General features: G+C 36.4%; 1 protein-coding gene across 2 annotated transcripts in view; it reads left to right on the top strand.

Annotated features, from left to right (window-relative positions):
• The window catches only part of DACH2 (dachshund family transcription factor 2), a 469,220-nt gene that overhangs the window by 289,224 nt on the left and 156,087 nt on the right, over positions 1 to 23,909 (top strand). For both annotated transcript variants that reach the window (XM_037061876.1, XM_037061875.1), the window contains exon 4: positions 9,565 to 9,696. In XM_037061876.1, the coding sequence (XP_036917771.1) occupies positions 9,565 to 9,696 (132 nt within the window). The remainder of the gene's footprint in view (positions 1 to 9,564; positions 9,697 to 23,909) is intronic.

Genomic DNA, 23,909 nt, shown 5'->3' with positions numbered 1-23,909 from the left:
ATTGGTTGCGCTGCAGTTGGAAAGAGAGGCATAAAAGCATGCCGGGCAAAAGAGACCATCTACAAAGGGTTGTGGATGAGCTGGCGCTGAGTGTGTGTGGTAACAGAATGTTTAGTCTTGTTAAATTAGTGGCTGCATGATAGCAAACAGTAGGATCTCTGCCTGAAAAGATGAGTGTGTGTGGATTGTGGGAAGCTGTAAATAGCAGATTAAGAGTTCTGGACTTCATTCAAAAAGCAGTGGTGAGCTGGTAAAATACCACTTTTTAGAAAAATATGGCTGCTAAGAGAGAATGGGATTGACCAGAGGGGAACAGAATTAGAGGCAACGAGATCACTTAGGAAATTCTTGTTTTTTTATTTTATAAATAAACCTTTATTAGAAGATAGTGGTTCCCATTATTTGTGTATTGCCTGTTGGTACCTGCACAATACAATGGTGAAGTTGAATAGCTGTAACATAGATAGAGTGGCTCACAAAGCCTAAAGTATTTACTTTCTGGTAGTTTATTTAAAAAAAGTTTTCTCTGGCTGGTGTGGCTCCATGGATTGAGTACCAGCCTGCAAACCCAAGGGTTGCCAGTTTGATTCTCAGTCAGGGCACATGCCTGGGTTACGGGCAGGTCCCCAGTAGGAGGTGGCCTAGAGGCAACCACACATTGATGTTTCTCTCCCCCTCATCTTCCCTTCCCCTCTCTCTAAAAATAAATAAAATCTTTTTTAAAAGTTTGCTGAGTCCTACTTTAGAACTTTAATGATTGTACTAATCTCTGCTATTCCCTCTATCTGAATCCAAGAATGTGATTTTATTTTTTATTTATATTATTGACTGAGGAAATGGTTTATTGAAACAGTTTCCTTTTGGTCTTCCCTAAACCAAGTAGAAGAAATAGAAGATCACTGGACATTTAGCTGTTACATAGAAAAAAATCACTCCATAGTCTAGCCAAGAAGGAACACAGACCTCTTAGAAAGTGTTGATGAAATTCTTCATTCTTTTCAGAGTCAAGATGTCCTACTTCAATTCACAATGTTTTAGTTTGAAGTAATACTGTTTTAAAAATGCTTGGGAAATTACTGTTGTATTTGAAATTACTGGTAGCAGGATTTCAAAGTAAAAAGTAAAATGCACTTCGTCTATATACAATTTGATTATTTCACATAGAAGTTTCTATAGTTCCTGTGCTCCCAATCAGACTACCACCAGCCAGAGCAAACACTTATTTTAAAATGCACCAATCTTACCTGAGCTACATGGCAATTGTTAAAAAATCACACCTCTAGCCAAACTAAAACCCTGCATTCTTTTCTTTTAAAAAATGGAGTAGTAACTGGTTAAGAGGAAATTGAATTTGACAGATTTGAAGAGGTTTTATGGCCAGGATCGTGAACATGAAGAATGGTGATATGTATCACCTTGCAATTGTACCTTTGAATTGGGAAAGCCCATGATTTATGCCAATCTGTTTGTACAGATACTACAGTCTTCATGGGAACATAGCCTCCCAAGGATATCAAAGACCTAGGAGAATAACAAAGGGAAAGGAACAAAACAATTGAAATGAAAGAGAATGACCAGAACATACTTTGGTGAACTAGAATCGGAGATACTGTTTCTGTTATTGTATTGGTTCCGAACTTGCCATCTTCTCCACAGTTACGGCAGCCATGACAGTTCACAAAAAGCCAAAAAAGATGGATTTCCTTGTATCATCCTTAAGATGGTGGAGTATCCCAAAGAGTGTGTTCTCATCATCCATCTCCCAGCTCTTTATGTTTGTTTATCTCCAGCTACAGCAGTTTTTAGGGTCACACATATTGCCAAAATGTTTCAAATTCTGAGTGAAAAACAGGTTAGAAAAGAGATCATTTTCTCTGTGACTTCTGTTTCATTTGATCCATTAGAAGTAGTGTGCCCCTTTAGGAATCTCAAGCTATTGATTGCAAGTGGAAGAAAATAAGGTTTGTGATTCTTTCAGAATTTATTGTTAATAGTACTGTAACAGAATTCAGGAAACCAGAAAGGACTGTGCTGTTTTATATATCATCCATTAGCACCCAGCTGCGCTGTGTGTATATCTCCTCTATAAATAACTTAGTGTAATTATTTAATTTAGAATTATTTTTATATTACCCAAGCACTAACATGTATGTACCAGATAATGACACAAGCAGAATGGATAAGAGTACAGATACATTTTTTATAGCAATTTTAGGAGAAAATCATGCCTATTACAGTTTTCTTTTTTTAAAAGAGATTTTATGTATTTATTTTTAGAGAGAGGGAGAAGGAGAGAAACATCAATATGTGGTTCTCTCTCACATGCCCCCTCTTGGGGACTTGGCCCACAAGCCAGGCATGTACCCTGACTGGGAATCAAACCAGCAACCTTTTGGCTCACAGTCCACACTCAATCCACTGAGCCACACCAGCCAGGGTTGAGGTTTTTTTTTTAGGTGTTAGGTGGCAATACCTCATAATTCCCAAAACTCTGCCTGTCCTGGTAGTATTTGGATGGGATGCAGCTTGCAGAAAAAAGACTATTTCACTAAAACTGTACATGATGTAAAATAATTTTTAGCCATGCCCTTCTGGCAGCAAGGATTTTCTGGTCCTGGGAATTTCATGTATTTTTATATTGAAATAATATAAAAACTTTTATTATATTTGATTGTTAAAAATGCAATAGCATGGTGAGTTTCAAAAGTGATGAAAATGTTCCATTATTGCACTGCATTTTTTGAGGCAAAGCAATGTAAGCTTTGAAAAAATAATGTTGGCTGATACCTTATGTCCACTGAAGATCCAAGAATGAGAGCCATGTTCTCACAATATCTATTTACTTTCCCTTGTCACTCATATCACAAAAGCTCATGTCATCAGTTGTTTCAGGTAGCATTAAGAAATTATACATTGTGATAGAAAATATAGACACAGTTATCAATATTTATATGTCAAAGCAAGGAGAAACATCTATATATAACTAAATATGATGATGATGATTATAGTGGGCATAATTAAGACTTCCTACCTTATGCCTTGTTTTCTGAAGGTTTAGAATTAATCTCTTTAAAGTTTTAAACTTAAAAGAATGAACATACACATTGATTTAAATATTACCCGGAAGACTCAGGCAAGAGACCATAAGTTTATTCATACATTTACGTCTATATACTATGGTTAACTTCATGTACTCTTTAAATGGAAAATAAGACAAGTTCTGTTGTGAAATTTTTCACCTAATTATGTTCAGTGTAACATATTGCTTTGCTTTGTGAAACAGATGCTTGATGTATACTGTTAGTATAAGCTGATGACAAAGAATGGTACCATCAGGCAGAGAAAGACTAAGACAAATGCAGAATGATTGGTACTTTCAGCATTTGAACCATGTCTGTCTTTGGTTTCTTGTCCCATTTGTTGTTGTATCTTGGCAGGAAGTTCAGCCAGAATGTGATTTTCAAGAGAATGTAAAATAGACCTACTTCTAGAGAGTTAGGGACTATTACCAGTGTTGGCGGGACAGTGCTTTTCTTTCCCCCTGGTGAATTCCCTTCCCAGCATCCATTCTTCAGTCATTCACTGGGAACCTCCGTGTCCCCACTACTGTGGTAGGCACTAGTGAATGCACAATTTAAGATTAATGCATAATCTAGGTAAAGGAGACATGACTGGCATGTAAAATTAGTAAGTGACAAGTCAATAAGTGAGTTATCGTGGAAATAATGTATTCATGTATACTCATTGAAAGTTAACATTGGATTGAATCTCATTCTGTTAAAGACAATCTTTTTAGAGCAGTTTTAGGTTTATAATAAAACTGTGAGGAAGTTACAGAGATTTCCAATATACCCCTAATATACCACACATGCATGGGCTCCTACATTACTAATATCACTGGGCAGAGTGCTACATTTGTTATCAAGGATGAACCTACATCAACACATCATTATCACTCAAGTCCATAGTTGACCTTTGAGTTCACTCGTTGTGTTGCACATTCTATGGGTTTGGGCAAATGTATAAAGACATACATCTATCATTATAATATCACATGGGAGTATTTTTACTACGATAACAATTCTGTGTTCTTCCTAGTTGTCTCCCTGCTAACCCATCCCTGACAACTACTGATCTTTTTATAGTTGCCATAGTTTTGCTTTTTTCAGAACATCAGATAGTTGGAATCATACAGTATGTCTTTATCTCGTATCAATGCTGTTAATATTTATGTACTCTCATTTTTACTTATTGGTGATACCTGCTGCAGAGCAAAACCAACTCATCCAGTGTAGGCTTAAATTTGACCAATTACTCTTATTATTGACTTGAAAGTCAAACGTTCACTGAATGGGTTGGTACTTTTTTTCTTCAGCTTTCTTCTAAGAATGTGACCCTTTTCTGTGGGTGCCTGTTTGTATAAAGTTATATTTCAGATGGTAAATATGTTATTGTATGTATTCTTGTTGGCACCATTTTATAGTCAAGCACATTTCAAAATATAAGTTTTGGTTAACATGTTTTTTTCATTAAGTGTATTGGGTGACATTGGTTAATAAGATTGTATAAGTTTCAAGTGTTCATTTCTATGACACATGATCTGTATATTGCACTGTGTGCCCATCAGCCAAAGTCAAATCATCTTCCATCACCACATACTTGGCCTCCTTTACCCATTATTAGCTCCTCCCCCTTCCTTTGATCACCACCATCCTGTTCCTGGCTCCCTTCTGAATGACAAATTCAAGAATTTGTACATCCTCCAATCTGTTGCTTTTGCAGAACAAATTAAAATATGAGCTTTTAAAGAGATTATTATTAGATTTTCAAACTTTTAAATGCCTAGTATGCATTTTCAGAAGAGTCTATAGAAAAATAAATAGCTGCTTAGCAACCTGGAACTTTGTTACATGTCTCAGGCTGTAGGGCAGTAATTTGCTCAGAGTGGCAGCAGCCAACCTTATCTTTGGTTCCTAGTTTGGTTGGACTTTCTACTAGGCTGTGCTGCTCGGCCTGTCACCCCTCAGTAATGGTCAGTTTCCTGTCTCTGTTTTCATTCTGAATGGTAAATTCAATGACTTATTTGACATCCTCCAATGTGTTGCTTTCATAGGACAAATTGAACTTTAGCAAAGATCAATTGCATCCTCTCTTTATGTTTATCTGTAATTCAACAAAGTGTGCTAAATATCTATGCCAATATAGTAGATTTCTTGTGCCTGCATCATGCAATGGCTTTGCTGATGTCTAGGCAAATGCAGCAGCTAGATTCTGTTTTGAGAACTTCCCATAGCTGTGTTTTATCGGCCTTTAACTCTCAGCCACAGAGCTGAGCTGAATAATTTTCAATGTATTTATCTCTGAATGGTGATTCCTAAGAATCGCTGTAATATTTGTTCTTCATTTGGGTGGCCCATAACTACTGGCATGTGTCTTGTCTGCCCTTTCATTCTTCATTCATATATCCTTATGGCACTCCCCACAATTGCATTCTGAATCTTTCAGTGCATGTGTTCTTTTTTTTCTGAACAACAGAGTAGAGAGCATAAGCATCTTTTAAAACTTAACCTAAATACAAGCTCTTTTTAAATTTATACCTTCCCAGTTGATTTATAAAGAATTTCAATACTGTGTCCACTAAATTCAATGTGGTATATGGCATTAACATTTCATATTACCAGATGTTTCATTATTCATGTCTTAGTACATCATATGTGACCCAAAGTAGCTTTGAATGCAAATAACAAACAAGCCAACGCACAGTACTGGCAGACTAAAATACCATGGACTGCTTTTCATGTCTGCACAGATATATCAATGTAGTAATCTGTTATTTTCTTTAAAGGTTATTTTTTAAAATATAAAACCATATGGCAGTGAACTGACTCATCATTTTGATTAACTAATTGTAAGCCTGAAGATTTGATTACTCATAGGTCTGCTTTAGTTCATTTACTTGTTTACAGTTTTGACAGAGAAGCTTTTAAACTACTCTAAAAGGATGGCCATAGTATAACTTATGAAGAAACTACAAAATTGCCTTAATTTTGGCTCAGATCACTGTTGCTAACCCAAATTCACAACAAACCATGGGTCAACCATCCCCTGAACTGCAAATTTGAGGACTATAGATCATATAAAGTTTGTAAGTCTGATTGAGACTTGTTTACTAGTGAGAAAAGTGTCAAGAATTTTTTTTCTCTAGTGCATGTACAGATAATGAAAAACTACAGCTGTTTCAGAAAACTATAGTACAAAGTAAATCTAGTCACAATTGTTGCTTTCTAGAAATTATAAAGATCCTTAATCCAACTCCTTCATTTTGCATATGAATAAATGGAACACCTAGGAATTGATACGACATAATTTCTTCCTCATTCTAGTCAGTGACCTAAAATGAATCCTTGCAAACCTATTTTTAGACACTTTTAAACAAATTAAAATTAAAATTAAGAAGGTGGCAATTGGGCCTGATTGGTGCAGCTCAGTCAATTGGGTGTTGTTCTAAGAACTGGAAGATTACTGGTTCAATTCCCAGTCAGGGCACATGCCTGGGTTGTGGGCCAGGTCCCCAGTTCGGGTCATGTGAGAGGCAACCAACCAATGTTTCTCTCCTTCTCTTTAAAAAAAAAGAAGGTGGTAATTGGTGAACAAAGCACTCAGGGTGAAAGTGAGGAGACATGAATTTTCACCCTAGCCCTTCCATTCATTGGTTGTATTACTTTTTCTCCCTGGAGCTCAGTGTTTCTTGTATAAATGGACATGGTGCTTTAAAAGCAGAGCACATTTCTTGTAATTCTGAAGAACTTTCTCACCATCGTCACCACTCTAACTCTGAAATTGAAGCTTGCATACTCATTAATAATAATAATAATAGTAAATCATACACATACATGTTCACATGCGCACACACAAACTTATAGTATGTTCAGTATTTTCATATGGTTGTATTGAGTTTTAAGATAGGAGGTGAGTTTAGATTACATTAGGGATGTACACAAAGACTTGGTCAATAAGTATAGTGACTAAATGTGGAGTTAATCATCAAATTAGGTGAATATAAATAGAAGGCACTGAGGTTACAGAAGCAAATGCTCAACTATCAGAAAGTGCAAAACTGAAGAGACTGAGCTAGATGGTGACTAAGTATCTTTGTAGTGTTATTACACTATGATTCTTTACCACCTTAAAATTACTTTCTGAATTTGCTCACTGGCTTTTCTTAAATGATAACATATAGCTAGTGATTGTTTGAAAGAATGCATAGATATTAGAACCTATCATCTTTTCTTCAAATTCAAAAAATTTGAGGGGACTCTTTTTCATTCACTCATTTAATGACATTGTATGAGATACACATTTTACCTGGAATTTCTTGTTTATAAGATATTTTGTTGACTTGTTTTTCATAAAGTAAGAATCCATATTTTGTTTATTAACATCCACCATTTACACTACCAGTTATGAAACAGCTAGAAATTTAATAATTGTCACACTCAGGATCCTGTTCTGGATGGCTAGTCAGAGGGGCTAACATAAGTTCTGGAAACTTCTTGATAAATTTTTGGTTATGAGGCATTCAGTCCTGGCAATCTTAGACAGGGTCCCTTCATTTGTATCGGTGCCATCGTATTTTCTGCCCATTTGGAGGATCAGGATTCAGTAAAGCTAAACACGGTTAGAAAACCATATAGAAAATGTCCACAGGTAGACTGAATCAATTCATAGACTGAAGCAATTTTTGTTCTTATCTTCTCTTTGCCATGATTCATGGATGAGCTGATGGGCTCAAAAGTTGTCTCCATTTCAAGTTTCTATGCATTGTGAAGAGTACAGAGTGGCAGTGTAGTACCTCAGTGATTCTCCCTAACACATACAGTTTAGTTTTCTAGGCTGCACCTGCTTCCCCTTACTCTGTTGGTAAGGACTCACCCTACCTCTTAGAATCAAATTCTTCTCATAAAGGCAGTTATGCTTTCTTTTGCAACAACACATGCCTTCTCAAATACTGTCTTAAATCTGCCAGATTATTGTGGGGGTGGCAGTCATGGTATTTTAACACTATCTACAAGTAATACATTGCATTCACTAGTTTTTTGGAGAGCACTGTTGAAATATGGATTCTATGGTTTTTTTTTTTTTAAGAGAGGGAGAGAAACAATGTGTGGTTGCCTCTCGAACACCTCACACTGGGGATCTGGCCCGCAACCCAGGCACATGCCCTGACTGGGAATCGAACCGGTGACCCTTGGGTTCACAAGCTGGCACTCAATCCACTGAGCAGCACCAGCCAGGGATGGATTCTATGTTTAGTACCTGTTCCCTTAGATATTTTTATGGAACTGCCTAATGCAGACTTCCTAGGAGAAAGGATTTCAAGCTTAAGCACTCATGTTTTCTCTTTGGGTTTTTATCCCTACCCCTTTGTACCACTGTATAGAATTAAAAGCAATTGGCTTAAACTGATACGAGACATTGCAATTATTTTATACTACAGGGGCCGGCCAGCTTTCAGAAGTGCCATGCTATGTTGTCATGTATTCAGTCCTGCAGTGTATAGGCATGAGGGCAGTAAATGAGGAGAAAGTCTACCTGAAGTCTTTTTTGCCACCCTCCTTCCCCTTCCTTCGAAGGTCATTCTCCCAGGCAAGACAGCTCACCCTTCAACAGAAGCAGCAACTCTATTCAATTAGAAAGTGCTTCCTTCTAATGTGTCCGAGTGCTTCCTCTGGCCATATTGTTTGAGGTGGAGGTTAATATAAAATGATTTCTGTCTAAAACAACTGTCCAGAGCTCTTTTTAAAATATATTTTAAATATTTTATTTATTTATCTTTAGAGGGGAAGGGAAGGAGAGAGGGAGAGAAATATCAATGTATGGTTGCCTCTGCTGAGGACACACAATGTATTGTGTGTCCCCTGCCAGGGACTGGCCTGCAACCCAGGCATGTGCCCTGACTGGGAATCGAACCATGATCCTCTGGTTCACAGGCCCATGCTCAATCTACAGAGCTACAACAGCCAGGGCTCTTTTTAAAATATTTTATTTATTTATTTTTAGAGAGAGTGGAAGGGAAAGGGAAAGAGAGGGAGAGAAACACCAGTCTGTGGTTGCCTCTCATATACACCTTACTGGACACCTGGCCCACAACTCAGGCATGTGCCCTGACTGGGAATTGAACCAGTGACCCTTTGGTTCACAGCCTGCGCTCAATCCACTGAGCTACACCAGTCAGGGCTCCAGAGCTCTTTAATAGACACCAGAATACATGTGTAAGAGCTTTAGAATTTCTCCAACAATTTTCATATTACTCTGTTTTCTGGGCATTTTGAATTGAGGAACCAACCCATATTCAATGCATTTTTAGATTTTGTTAAATAGTTCACTGTACAATAAAATAATTACAAGAATTGGAAATTACTTTGTTCAAGAATATTATTTATAAATTAGTGTTGGGCTTACTTTTGGCTTATGCTGTGTAGCATAGGCCTGGTAAAGCAACGTACCCAGGTTTCAATTACATTAAATTGTCCTCATTCTTAAAAGGGATAATTCTGGTTTTAGGTGTAACAGCTGCAGCAATGGCTGAGGCAATGAAGCTACAGAAGATGAAGCTTATGGCTATGAACACCCTTCAGGGAAATGGAAGCCAAAATGGCACGGAGTCAGAGTCTGATGATCTTCATTGTAATACAGGTGAGTGTCTTTAGGAATTCAAGGCAGGTGACTCACTGATGTATTCTGAGATGGCAGAGAAGAGGGTTGGGGGGAAGGAATAGTATGTATACTTCAATTGTAAGCAGTTACTGAGGAAGGATGCTGAATCCTACCTCTAACTTGTCTATTGAAATTAGAAGAACATTACAGGTCAAAATCTTATGTGAGGAAACAGTGAATTATCTCCATTGTTTTGTTATAGAGAGATTGAATCTTCTGCCTGCTGAAGGCTGCATCCTTTAGTTTCCTATAAGGTTTTAAAACTTTTTAAAAGATTACATTTATTTATTTTAGATGAGGGGAAGGGAGGGATAAAGAGAGGGAGAGAAACATCAGTGTATGGTTGCTTCTCGTGCATACCCAACTGGGGACCCAGCCTGCAACCCAGGCATTTGCCCTGACTGGGAATTGAACCAGTTACCCTTTCATTTGCAGGCCAGCACTCAATCCACTGAACCACACAGCCAGGGCTGTACCAAGCTTCTTACTTCATCCTTTTCTGAATAATTTACTGCTGAATGGTGATTTTGAGAATCCACCTTGGCTAGCCTGCAGTCTCTTTAGCTGGAGTACCTTCTCCTTAGCAATGTGAAGGTGCTGGCAGAGTTGAGGTATTGTTGGCAGGGGCTAAAGGAAAAAGGAAGATGAAGAGTAATCAAAGGAATAGAGTTGGAAGGGAATGAGATAGAGAAAGATGTCTGTAGATTGGAATGTCCAATTCTTTCTTACTAGTTGTTTTTTCTCCTTCATACTGTGATCATTATTTCTTGGCTTTCATCATAAGACCACCCTTCACATGTCTTTTGGAATTAGGTGGGATTGTAACTCTCCACATACATGAATTGCTAAATGAATGAATGAATACAGTTTAATTTTAATGGAGAACAATAAGGGGCAACCAGAGATGGTCTTAGGGGCCTTAGGTTTTCAATGTAACTCTTTAGGTAAATTCAATATAAGACAGGCAGATGGTAGCAGCCTTAAGTCTCTTCTTTCAGGCTCCTAAAAGTTCAAGCATTGTGAGACCTTATTTTGGAGGGACAAGTAAAAGAGAATTAAAGAGGGAAATTATTGAATTAAATTAGTATAATAAATTACTCAGAATTTAATACAGCATAGCTCTCTTCATTGTCCTCATCTAAAATTGAAAAGTTGATGGTAAGTTATGATGAGAATTAGTCTTCCATCAATGTGCTCACATTGGGGAATAATGGGGAAATGCATATTTCTCTGGAGTAGTAACTGGAAGCAGCACACAGAAAGATTAAAATTAACACTAAGCAAAATAATAACAGTAGTAAGAAATTACCAGTTACTATGTACTAAGTATCTCTCATGTATTTTCCTTTACTTTCAAACATTTTATTAAATATTGACATACAACATTGAATAAGTTTAAGGTGTACAATATATTGATTTGGTAGTTATATACTATAATCTTATTATTGCCATAGTGTTAGCTAACATCTTTTCCAGGTCACATAGTTATTTACTTTTTCTGATGAGACCATTTAAGAACTAGGCTCTTATCAACTTTCAAGTGTATAATAAAGTACTGTTAACTACAATCACAATACTGTGCATTAGATCCTGAGAACTCGTACTCATCCTCTGTCTCCCATGTTAATTAAGTCCATAAATTCTTACCTTATTTCCAGCAAAAAAAAGACATTTTCAATACTCCCATTTTGCATATCAGGAAACAGAGGTCAGAGTAGTTCAGCTTTGCTCATAGTCACAAATCTAGGAAGTGGCAGAGCTAAGTTTCAGTCTCAGGTCAGGTTAAGTCCAAAGTGTTTATAATGGAGCCCTGACTGGTGTCGCTCAGTGGATTGAGTGCAGGCCTGCAAACTGAGGGTTTACCCTTTTGATTCCCAGTCAGGACACATGCCTGGGTTGTGGGCCAGGTCCCCAGTAGGGGGCACAGAAGAGGCAACCGATCAATGTATCTCTCGCACATCAAGGTTTCTCTCCCTCAAAAACAAACAAACAAACAAACAAACAAACAAAATAGCAAAGTGTGTATAATGATAAGTGCCTGCATTAAAACAGAAGAAAAACCTCAAATAAACGAATTAATTTTATACTTCAAAGAAATAAAAAAGAAAGAATGGACAAATCTTATGGTTACCAGGATAAGAGAAATAATAAAATCATAGCAGAAATAAATCAAGTAGAGTTCAAAAATATTAAATATTTTTATGGCTGAGTAATATTCCATTGTATATACATACCACAAATTTTTTATCCGTCTATTGATGGGTCAAGTGGAGGGGGTTTGCGGACTGGGTGAAAAAGCTGAAGGGATTAAGAAGTACAAATTTAGGCCCTGGCTAGTGTAGCTCAGTGGACTGAGCGCAGGCCTGTGAACCAGAGGATCGCTATTCAATTCCCAGTCAGGGCGCATGCCTGGGTTGCAGGCCAGTTCCCTGCAGGCCAGTTGCCAGCAGGGAACACAGGAGAGGCAACCATGCATTGATGTTTCTCTCCCTCTCTCCTTCCCCTCTAAAGATAAATAAATAAAATCTTTAAAAAAAAGAAGTACAAATTTATAGTTAAAAAATAGTCTTGGGAATGTGAAGTACAGCATAGAGAATGTAGTTGACAATATTGTAATAATGATATATGGTGCCAGGTGGGTACTTGAAATAGTACGAAATGTAAAGTATATGATTACCTAATCACTATGCTGTACACCTGAAACTAAAAAACTCAGCATCCATTTATGATTAAATCTCTGAACAAAATAGGTAGAGAAGAAACTCAACTCACAACACAAAAGTCATATATGAAAAGCACACAGCCAACATCATACTTCATGGGGAGAAAAACAAAGCTTTCTATCTACGTTCAGTACAAGGCAAGGATGGCCACTCTCAATGCACCTGCTCAACATGCTATTGGAGGTCCTAGCCAGAGAAATTTTTCAAGAGAAAATATTAAAAGGATCAAAATCAGAAAGGAAGAAGTAAAATTATCTCTATTGATAGATGACATGATCATGTATGTAGAAAAGTCTAACAACAAAAACTGTTAAAATTAATAAATAAATTCAGTGAAATTGCAGTGTACAAAATCAATATACAACTTTGATGGTATTTCTATATACTCACAATGAATTATCCAAAACAGGAATTAAAAATATGATTCTATTTACAATAGCAAAAAGAAAATGAGTAAATACTTGGGCATAAACTTAATGAAAGAAGACAAAATATTGTACACTGAAAATAATAAAATATTGGTGAAGGCAGTTAAAGAAGTCATGGATAAATGGAACAATATGTCATGTTCATGGGTTGGCAGAATTAATATTTCTAAAATGTCTGTCCATACTATCCAATGTGATCTACACATTCAACTGCAATTCCTATAAAGATTCCAGTGGCATTTTTCACAAAAATAGAACAAACACTCCTAAAATTTTTATGGGACCGCAAGATGCCCTGAATAGTCAAAAAACATTCTTGAGAAAGAAGAAAGACCCATACTGCTTGATTTCAAGGTATGCTGTTGGGAAAATTACAGAGATATGTACAGAAAAATGAAACTGGACCACCTTCTTACATCACACATGGGAATAAATTCAAAATGGATTAAAGACTGAAATGTTAGATCCCAAACCATAAAATTCATAGAAAAAGCATAGGCAGCAAAATCTCAGACATTGCTCTTAGCAATGTTTTATCAGATATATCTCCCTGGGCCAGGGAAACAAAAGAAAAAATAAACAAATGGAACAACATCAAACTAAAATGTTTTTGCATAGTAAATGAAAACATTAACAAAATAAAAGACAACCCCCAGAATGGCAATGTGTTGGCAATGGACAGAGATGCTTATGATCTAAGAGAAGAAATTTTAAAAGTTAATCAATATATAAATTATTATACTTGGAGATGAACTGTGATAAAATCAATGACAGGAAGGAAGTACTGTGAGGAAATAGAGAAAGAGGGAGTTTCTTCTGAAAAAGAAAATCACTGTGGAATTTCAAGTGTAGGATACGTCCTTCAAACTGATCCTTGAAGGATGGGGAATTGAAAATGAGAAAATGAATGGCCTCAAATGATGAGTTTAGAATACTGTACAATTGATTTTCCAGGGCAAGTTGTTTTCTGATAGTGATTCCCAGAGATTTCGGCCTGTTTCTCAGAATTAGGAAAGAGTTGAGAATTTGGCTTGAAGCAGTATTGTGTTTGATAACTAGAAAAGCTTGCTTATTTGCATTCTTTCATTAACTAACTATAAAACTCCTGTTGTTTACAATCTTACTGGCAAATATTTCTAAAATTAAATTTTAGAGATCTAAGTGACCTGAAATAATTAAGTACAGCACCTCATCCTACAGATGATGCTTGGAGGATGAAAAATTTGGTACCTGTGGTCCCACACCTAGGTAACAAAAAAGGTAGCACTGATCTTTCTGCTATACCATGCTTCTGATGTCGGCGTTGATTTTCCAGTATAGCCTAAGGTACACAATAACATTTCTTTTCTTAATATTGTGTCTCAGTCAATAAACCTAGAGATAGGGATGCGGCAGATAGGGGAGACTGTCCTGAATTTGGCCTGACCAAGGTTCTGTTTACAAGGTACATATCAGACCTCAGGTTAGACTTGACTTCAATAACTAATGTGTATATCACTATTCTGACTATATCTCTAATAGGCTTTCTTTCTTGATATCTTTTTCTTTCTTTTAAATTGAGTGTACTCTAGATTGGCCTCACTGGTGTGGCTCAGTGGATTGAATGCTGGCCTGCGAACCAAAGGGTCACTGGTTCGATTCCTAGTCAGGGCACATGCCTGGGTTGTGGGCCAGGTCCCTAGTGGGGGTTGCACAAGAGACAACCATACCTTGATGTTTCTCTCCCTCTCTTTCCCCCTCTCTCTACAAATAAATAAATACATAATCTTTAAAAAATAAATTATGTGTAGTATGGAAAAGAAATGCTTGGAGTTCTAAAACTGGATCCAGTTAATGATGACTTAAAATATGCAAGCCCTGCAAATATTCCAAATGATGAAAAGGAATTAGGACTTTTCATCATCTTCAAGTATAACTGTAATGACTTTGATCCTGGCTCACAAATTAAACTGAGTGCATGTTTCCTAATTTTCCCTCTTGGGTAACATTTATTTCTATAAGGAAAATTATAACTAGAAATAGATAATCTCTCTTTATCCCATTTTTCCATGCCCATGTGAATATTTCATCTTAGACAATGGTTATTGGCTGTTACAAGCCATTTGCACAAGGGTCTATATAATCAGAAAACTAAAAAAAGACTTTCTTTTAGAAGAAACATGCTCTATTTGAAATGTCATATTGTGACAGGATTGCTATTCAATTTCATCATTGTTATTAGTTGCTAATCCACAGAAGTCAATGTGTGGCAGCTTAAGAAATATATCAAATATTGAATTAAAATTCTGTGTTGGCCTTAATATAGTTCTCTGTCTTGCCATTTTAAAAAGAATCACATTTTATTTTCTCTGAACATTTCTCACAACTTCTTATTCCAACCCCCCATTATCTTCTTGACTCTTTTATTTAATTGTGAAAGTCCTGACTTTTATTTGTTTGTGATAGATTTTATCTATATATGGTGTGAGACATCATCTTCTCCATACTTAAATGCAACAGGAAAAGATACAGAAATGTAATGTTCTCCTGAAGGGTGTGGGATCAACTACTGAACCTCTTGCTCTTCAAAAAATGAAGTAGGGTAGTCACAGAATACATATTATATAACTTGAGATAATTTCCTGGAATAAACAGGACAGGAAGCTTGTATTTAGTTGAGATGTTTGAAAGTCAGTGAGTAGGAATTTTCCATCTATGAATTCTTATCTCTTCTCCTGTTTGACTAAAACTGATATTTTTGGATGACTGCATAAGAAGCAGGGAAGACTAAAAGTAGGATTAATAACATCGGACTTAAAAGGAAACACAAGCACAGAAGTTAGGAGGTTCTTAGGCGACAACAGCATTTTCTCTTTGAAGACAGACCTATAGTTTCTTTGATTTGAGATTTTGTTTAATAGCTTCTATAATGGCTGCTCCATGACTCTGCATCAAGATTTCAGCATGAATAACAACCTGTTCATGTTTCATTTAGCTCCAAATGAGAAATTCTGTCTTTTATTGTTTTAGGAAATTAGTCTGTGTACTATTGCTCCTGGAGCTTTATAATTAATCACTAAAGGTTATGGCTGTGGAGAGTTTGTGGGAAATAGATGCCTGAACAATTATAATTGTAGCTGTCAAACCAGAAATATAGTTATACAGCAGCAGGTCCCCTTTTTTTTACGATACCAAGCCTTTGAAGGTAGTCTACTTACTTGTAGAAATAGATGCAGTAGTTTTTTTTTTTTAACTGCATTGCTGTGCCCAGTGACTTTCTCTGGAGAATCGAAGATGATAACCATGCAAATCTTTATCCTCAGAATCCCTGCTTGTTCTGACTTTAGTGTTGGTTTAGCTTCTGAGCAGATGTTGACTCTTCTACCTTTTAGAAAATATAGTTCATAGTGAAAAAAATTGAAGTCTATATGGTAGATTACCTTGCAAAATTGAACTAGAAAATCCCGTTACCTTCTTTCTTTATGCTATCAAAGTACTGCATTAGATATGGAGCAAGGCGTTTCTGGAGAATCAAGTGAGGCTTGCTTGTTTTTATCAGAACCTAATACCAAGAACTGTTTTTTAGATGGCTTTTTCATAGAATTGTAAACTTTTAGAATTTTCTTCTTTCTTCTGTGCCTATGGACTCGTAACATGGAATGTACATCAGGAGAACCCATTGCAATTTTAAAGCTCCTTCTAACAGCTTACTCCAGGAATAAGCAAATCTCACTAATGAGCAGTTACTTATTATATCTATTCTTAGGAACTCATGTAGTAGATAAAGAACTTCTCATTCTGTCAGTGTTGTTAAGGCAGTTTGTACAAAAATACCTCAAAATTAATATTTAACCTTATCTCTTTATTCTCTTCTTCACAGTAAATAATTTGAAATGATATAATAGTTCCTTATAGATCTTATTGCCAACATACACTCATTCTGTGTCTTTCTTCTTAATCCTCCACCTTCCTCCTTACCCCTCACTAGACTGTCATTCAATCAAAAACCATACCTCCATTCTGAGGATGAATCCAGTCAGTGTTGGACTTACTGTCTCAGTCCTCACATGTTAGGCTCCTGCAGCATTTCTGAGTTTTTACATATTAATGCTAAATAACTAGCTCTGCCTCAGTTCCGTTCTGTGATTTTGAGTAAGAGTCCCCTGCTGTCTTTGTGCCTTAGTGACAATGAAGGACTTTGTGATAAACAGGATTGCCTTTGAATTCTAATCTTCATTTCTATGATTCTGGAACATAGACATTGATCATTGAGTGCTCTTTCCCTGCCTCTGGGGAGTTCTCTCTGGAGACCTGCCTGGATTTCCACAGTTTATTGATGAGCCATTGTTTAGACTGCTCTCAAAAACCTTGATAAAGTCAAAATAAATTACATCTATTGCTTCCCTTCTATCTCTCAGGTTGTCATTCTGTCACAGAAGGAGATTAGATTGGTCTGACAAGACTTGATCTTTAGGAAGCCATGTGGGTGTTACCCAACATACTGTCCTGTTCAAGATATTTGCAAATTGATTTCCAGTATCTTCTAGGAAACACATGTTTTCCTGAGAGATTATATCCAAACAAGTGCAAAATAACAGAAAAGCAAAATATGCACGATGGTTCTTAAACTAGACCTAGAAAAGTAGAATTTTGATTCTTTTCTCTAAAAGCTTTGGAGAAATTATTGCAAATAAGTTGTCATGTATATGTTACTTGGGAGGTTGTATTCCTAATTAGAGTTTACAATAGCTGGCTATTGGTATATTTTATCATTTTAGAAAAGGTCATTTGTGAATTAATTGGAGCATGACAAAAATTCAATAGTAATTTAAGCAAATTACAGCACCAGATTTCAAAAGCTCATTTACAGCATGTATCTGCCTCTTAAGAGTATTTTTATGTCTAAAAAATTCAAATAATACTCATTATGCATTGTCATGATTGTTCCTATTTCCTTTATAAAGGACAGTTTAATATGCATAAAATTCTATATAGAGTTGTTCACATTAAATGTTTTCCTACATTTAATGAATTTGCACATCTAGTGAATGTATTAGTAGTAGGAAATTGGATTGGAAACCATTGCTACTTTTTTCTAAATTCTAATTCTCTATGGTTCTGTGACACTTGGATATTGCCATGACTGCAGTATTAATGTGACCGGGGCATATTGGGAAACTATTGCACGTGTTGAACCCAGATTCAACACATATTTCTGTCCTTAATGAAAAGCTGTATAGTTTTCCAGGATCCAAAGTGATTTTCTTTTGTATTTTTTTTTGGTCTTGTAAAAGCAATTTTTAGTATACAAACGATTGCAAAAATAATTATGTACAAGGTTTCCATCATTTTGGGGATCAATTTAGTGCTAGCCTATCACACCCAAATACTCTTTTGTGTATTATGGAACTAGAAAACAATAATCTGATTTTTATAATTGAGGTATAATTGATATATAACATCCTATTAGTTTGAAGTGTACAGCACAATGATTCACTATTTGCATGTATTGCCAAGTGATCACCCCAATAAATCTAGTTAGTATGCACCATCATACATAGTTACAATTTTTTCTTGTGGTGACTTATTTTCTTAGCAAATTTCCAATGTGCAATATGGTATTATTCATTATAATCACCATGTTGTACATTGCATCTTCATGACCTATTTATTTTATAAAGGATGCTTATGCTTTCTATCTTCATCCATTTTGCCCTCTGCAAATTACCAGTCTATTCTCTGTATATATGAGCTTAGGTTTTTGTTTTCTTTTTTTGTTGTTGTTTAAAATTCATATAAAAGCAGGATCATATGGTATTCATCTTATCTAGCTCTTACATCATTTAGCATAATGCCATCAAGTTTCATCCGTGTTGGCACAAAGTGAATTTGTTAATAAGTCTTATTAAAGTACAATGCACATATAAAATTGACTCTTTTAAAGTGAACAATTCAGTGACTTTCATATTGATACATTCATGGATTTGTCCAATTATCACCATTATCTAGTTTCAGACATTTGTATCACAACCAAAAGAAACTCTACCCATTAGGAGTAACTCCCATTTCTCTCTCACTCCCCACCCCTTGGCAACCACTAATCTGCTAATGCTTTAGGTTTTCTCTATAGATGTGCTTATTTTAGACATTTCATATAAATGGAATTACACGATATGTGACCCCTTCAGTCTGGTTTCTTTAACTTGGCATAATGTTTTCAAGGTTCATTCATATCATAGCATTCATCAGTACTTCATTCCTTTTAATGCCTGAATAACGTCCATCATATGAATATACTACCTTTTGTTTCCCTATTTGTTTGTTGATGGACATTTGCATTGTTGCCACTTTGTGACTATTATGAATGATCCTGCTATCAGCATTCATGTGCAAGTGGTTAGGTAAATGCATGTTTTTATTGCTCTTGGGTATATATCTGGAAGTGGAATTTCTGGATCAACTCGTAACTTTATGATTAGCATCTTGAAGAAACGCCAAACTTTTCCCAAGAGGCTGCAGCATTTTATCATCCCAATAAGAACATACCCACAAACTGGATTCAGAAATGAGATTTGAATTTGTCATGCATTTCCATGAATACTCAGCACTCTGTGGTTTCATTGTACATATTGCATGACATTGCAGTGTAATAATTCCACCTTTCACAGGCAAGTTGATCCTGCTGAGTAGGAGAAAATGCAATGCTCCCCGAATGCTAACAAGAGCAAAGCTTGGGACTTGAAAGAAATTTAAGATGTGAAATGTGATAGTTAGGTTGATGTAGGGGTACAGGAATTGACCTAAGACTTCTCTAAAGTTTAGAGTATAATGATATACAACAGGCAAATAAATCAGACCACAGAGGGCTCCTCATAGCCATACTGTTATCCAAACCAATGCTTCTGTGGATGTGATCTTCCTAAACTTAGCCTGGCATTCTAAACCTTGGCTACTGGTCACAGATGGAGGTAAGCTTGTTCAGAGGTAACAAGGGTAGTTAAAGAAGAGTGGGAAGAGTGTTGCTAGCAAGAATGTAGGCTTTCCTGCTGAAATAACCTGAGCATGAGTGCAACAGGAGAAGAAATGATATGGTGGGGAGTTTAGCACTGACTGACATATCTTAACCTATGTGGTTCATGGATTTGGGTATGTTTTCAAGAGAGCTATTATATTCTCTGAAGACTTTTCCTTTTTCTACTGGCTTACCAAGGAGAGATACACCTGAATATTAAAATGTAAAACAGGTCAATAAGAGCTGTTTTGAGGGAAATATCAGACAAAGATTAAACATACACATTTATATTTATATATCACACATATATAGTCTTTTTATGCATATAATCACATGTGTATATCATGTTAATGATAAATGGATAATGCTCACACATGAGATAAGTAATTACCAAAATGTCCTCAATATATTTCTACTTAAATTTTATTAATAAGTAATTAAGCAGTTAAAATATAGAGAGACGGAACAAACACACAAGCAAAACCTGAGTACATACACAGCAAAAATCAGTAACTCTCCAGGAATAAAAAAATACATACTTGGAGAAACTTTCTAGAAATCTCTGTCAAGGCAACTGGCAGAAACACTGAATTCCCTGCATTCACAAAATCATCTGACTCATGAAAAGGCCAATTCTGATGAAGTGTTTTATATTGCTTGATTAATGGAATCCAATTTTGCTAAATGAAACATGCTCTTTGAGGATGCATACGTAATCAACTTCCCTGTAAGTCAGAAACTAAAACTCTCTCACAGAAGTGAAATAAAATTTCCTACACAGTGAGAAATCAGCTGACAGTCCTGTGGGAGCTCCCCTATAGGTAACTAACTTTCTTTTCCCTTGCTGCTTTTAAGATTCTCTTTGTCTTTAACCTTTGGCATTCTAATTATCATGTTTCTAGGAGTGGGTCTCTTTAGGTTCATCTTGTTTGGGACTCTCTGTGCCTCCTAGACTTGCAGGTCTATTTCCTTCACCACATTAGGGAAGTTTTCTTTCATTATTTTTTCAAATAGATTTTCAATTTCTTGCTCTTTCTCTTCACATGCAAATCGAGTTTATGTCTATTTCATTCAATGCATTCCTAGACCAGGTTTTTTTTTCTATAACAATCTAGTTGTCAACACTCTCTAGTTGTGTCATGAATGGTTAAAAGTACCTTCTATAGGTGGTCATCATGAGATCCTAGTATTTATCTTAAATGGCTTGCATCTAAATCATTTTTAACAAGGAGGCAAACGTTTTTTCTCCAGAGGCTCAAATTTGTGTTTTATGGGGCAGCAGCTTCAATGAGAAATATATAACTTATTATAAAAATAGTGCACATACACTGGCTGGTGTGGCTCAGTGGATTGAGCACTGGCCTGTGAACCAAAGGGTCATAGGTTCGATTCCAGGCCAGGGCACATGCCTGTGTTGTGGGCCAGGTCCCCAGTAGGGGGCATGCAAGAAGCCACCACACATTGATATTTCTGTCCCTCTCTCCCTCCCTTCCCTTCTGTTAAAATAAATAAATAAAATCTTTTAAAAAAATAGTGCACAAATGTTCTTCTGTTCAGACTTCCTGGCTTTTAGCCAGCTTCACCCTGCTGGGACATAATCAATACAGTTGGAGGCTGTACCTGCTCCCATAAAGGACAATAAAGAAACAAGGCATTTGTTTTCTTTGTGTAGGTTCTGAAGTTAACATGCATGATTTAATAAATGTTTTTGCTTTTTCCAGAGAGATGCAGAAGCAGTAGTAAATATTTCCCTAATATTTCCTTAGGAAGTTCAAATGTTTTGAGAGCACACCTTTTTGTGTGGGTAGTAGAAGGAGTGGTTTTTGAGGACTCAAGAGAATGGGGAAAAGTGCTCTCTTTTAAACTTTTCTGGTTGTTTGTAGTTTTTTCCCCCTATTGTACCTGCCATGGAGTTTTCTCATAAATGCAAACATCCTTCACGATCTGTTTTAAAAACCACAAATACATCACTCAGAGGAATATTTAAAGAACCATCAAGAGGGGAAAAATTCATTGGTTTAACGGAATGCTGTCAAGTTAGATCAGCATCCCGAACAATGCTAGAGAAGAATTGATACTTTTGCACTGACACGTTAAGAGAAAAGCCCATGCATTATTTAGAAACCCCAGAATCTGTCAGCTGTATGATTGCCGAGTTAGCAGAAGCAGGAGGAGGCTCCTCAAGTTGAAAAGAAATGCGTAGGCACACATCCACATTGTAACCTTTCATGTTCTACACCTGCCGTGAGTAGTCAGCTATGACACGGTCAGCATTTTTGAGTTTTTCTCTTTTCAATTTTCAAGTGCTTCGAAAGACAAAAGAGATAGTCTTTTATTCTAAAAAAGCAAAATGTCTAGGCTGTTATTTTAGTGTTAGTACAGAGATAACAAAACCAAGGAAGGACCGTTTGTTCTCTCTGGGAGTGCCGCACATGTTTCCCGGGAGCTTTTAGGGCTTGTTAAGGTGGGTCCTATTTGTACACATTCACCCCATGAGCAAAGTGTTTTTGAACCATTTCCCTTTAAACAAGCAGGAGGAAACACTTTGTTTAGTGCTTTTACCACACTAGTATACCATTTATAAACATGAAAAATTTTATTTTCTACTAATAGAAAGATGAGTATACAGATACTATACATGTCATCATTTGAAATCATTCTCTTAAATCTGCAATGGTGGCATCTCTGTGGCACCATCATGTCAAGATACAGTGCCTGATCTCCTCATGCCTTCGTGGTACTCCTGTGAAGCTAGGAGGAAGCCAACACTCTTCCTGTTATCATAGAAGAGAGAAGAAAGGCACAGCGCCTTCCTTAAGGTCACAAAATTTCACAAGAGAAAGTTGTGGTAATAGAGACAAGATCTTACACTTTCAGTCTAGTGACCCTATGTGCTTTCAATGCTATTGTTACACCCCGACTTTTCTACCTAAGTTGCTGTGCTCTCCTAAATGCTTAATTGATTTTATCACAGAAAACAATTGATATCTTCTGTTACATATTAGCTGCTCATTTACAGCTAATGAAGCAAAAAATCACATAACTAGTTAATCAGGAGTAATGGTCTCCGATTGGAAATTAAGATTTTTGGTATTGTCTATGTTTTGGAAAAGTCTGTCCAGGTAGTTTGTAGAAGATGAATTGCTAATACTGTGGTCCAATTTAAAATTGCATATTACTTTGGTAAAAATTATAAACCTTCTGATATTATAAACCTTCTGGCACTAATGAATAGGAGTGATTTATAAAATATATGCCATTTCTTGTTTTCAGGGTCCCTAACCCTTCTATGGAGAGAGATGTGCATATTTTGCTATATAGATGGTTAAATGTTCTTTTCATAGTTCTTATGGATTTTGCATAACAATACAGGATGCTTTTGGGAAGAGCATCAACTTATAATTTTTATTTTCAGAAAACCCATCATCATCACAGTTAATCTATTTCTACTAACAAGTCACTGAAGTAATATTTTCAGTCTACTATGAAATAGTCTAAGGTCTAAATGACCACTTTTGACTAGTCCTTTGTCCCTTGGTGATGTTTCCAACTACATGCCCTCCTTTTCCTCTTCACTAATGATTTTTCATTCCCCTCCTGAGTTGTGCCTACCTTTGGAGTTCACTGCCAGACGTATTAACAAGAGGGTTTTGTATACTACAGTAATGTTCTGAGAGGTCTGTTTGTGAGGAAAAAAACAGAGAAAATATGGCCAGAGCTGAGAAAGATGTTCCTGCTAAGCAAACTCTTCCTGATTACTTTTCCATTTTGGATTCTATCCTTATCTCTTGTTGTTATCTAGGAGACTGTGTTGGGTAGGTGTGGCACTTTGGAACTATTTGTGTTGATTGCAGATAACTGGATACATCTGATCAGGCTGAAACCCTGCCTTCAAGCAAGAAACAAAAACTGCCAGGAAAAATAAGAGGGTGCATTTGATGTTAAATTGGAAGGTTGCCAAGGAAGCTAGCCGATGACTAGGTGTTAGGAAATCCAGATTATACAACCCTCTCTGCTGAGGAGTATTTGTGAGGCCTTAAGCCATTTTCT

This window comes from Sturnira hondurensis, unplaced genomic scaffold (genome assembly GCF_014824575.4).
Source record: "Sturnira hondurensis isolate 20B ecotype Veracruz unplaced genomic scaffold, ASM1482457v3 Scaffold0013541, whole genome shotgun sequence".
Classification (NCBI taxonomy): Eukaryota; Metazoa; Chordata; class Mammalia; order Chiroptera; family Phyllostomidae; genus Sturnira; species Sturnira hondurensis.
Note: the sequence above shows the minus strand (reverse complement) of the source record. Positions and strands in the feature narration are given on the sequence as shown.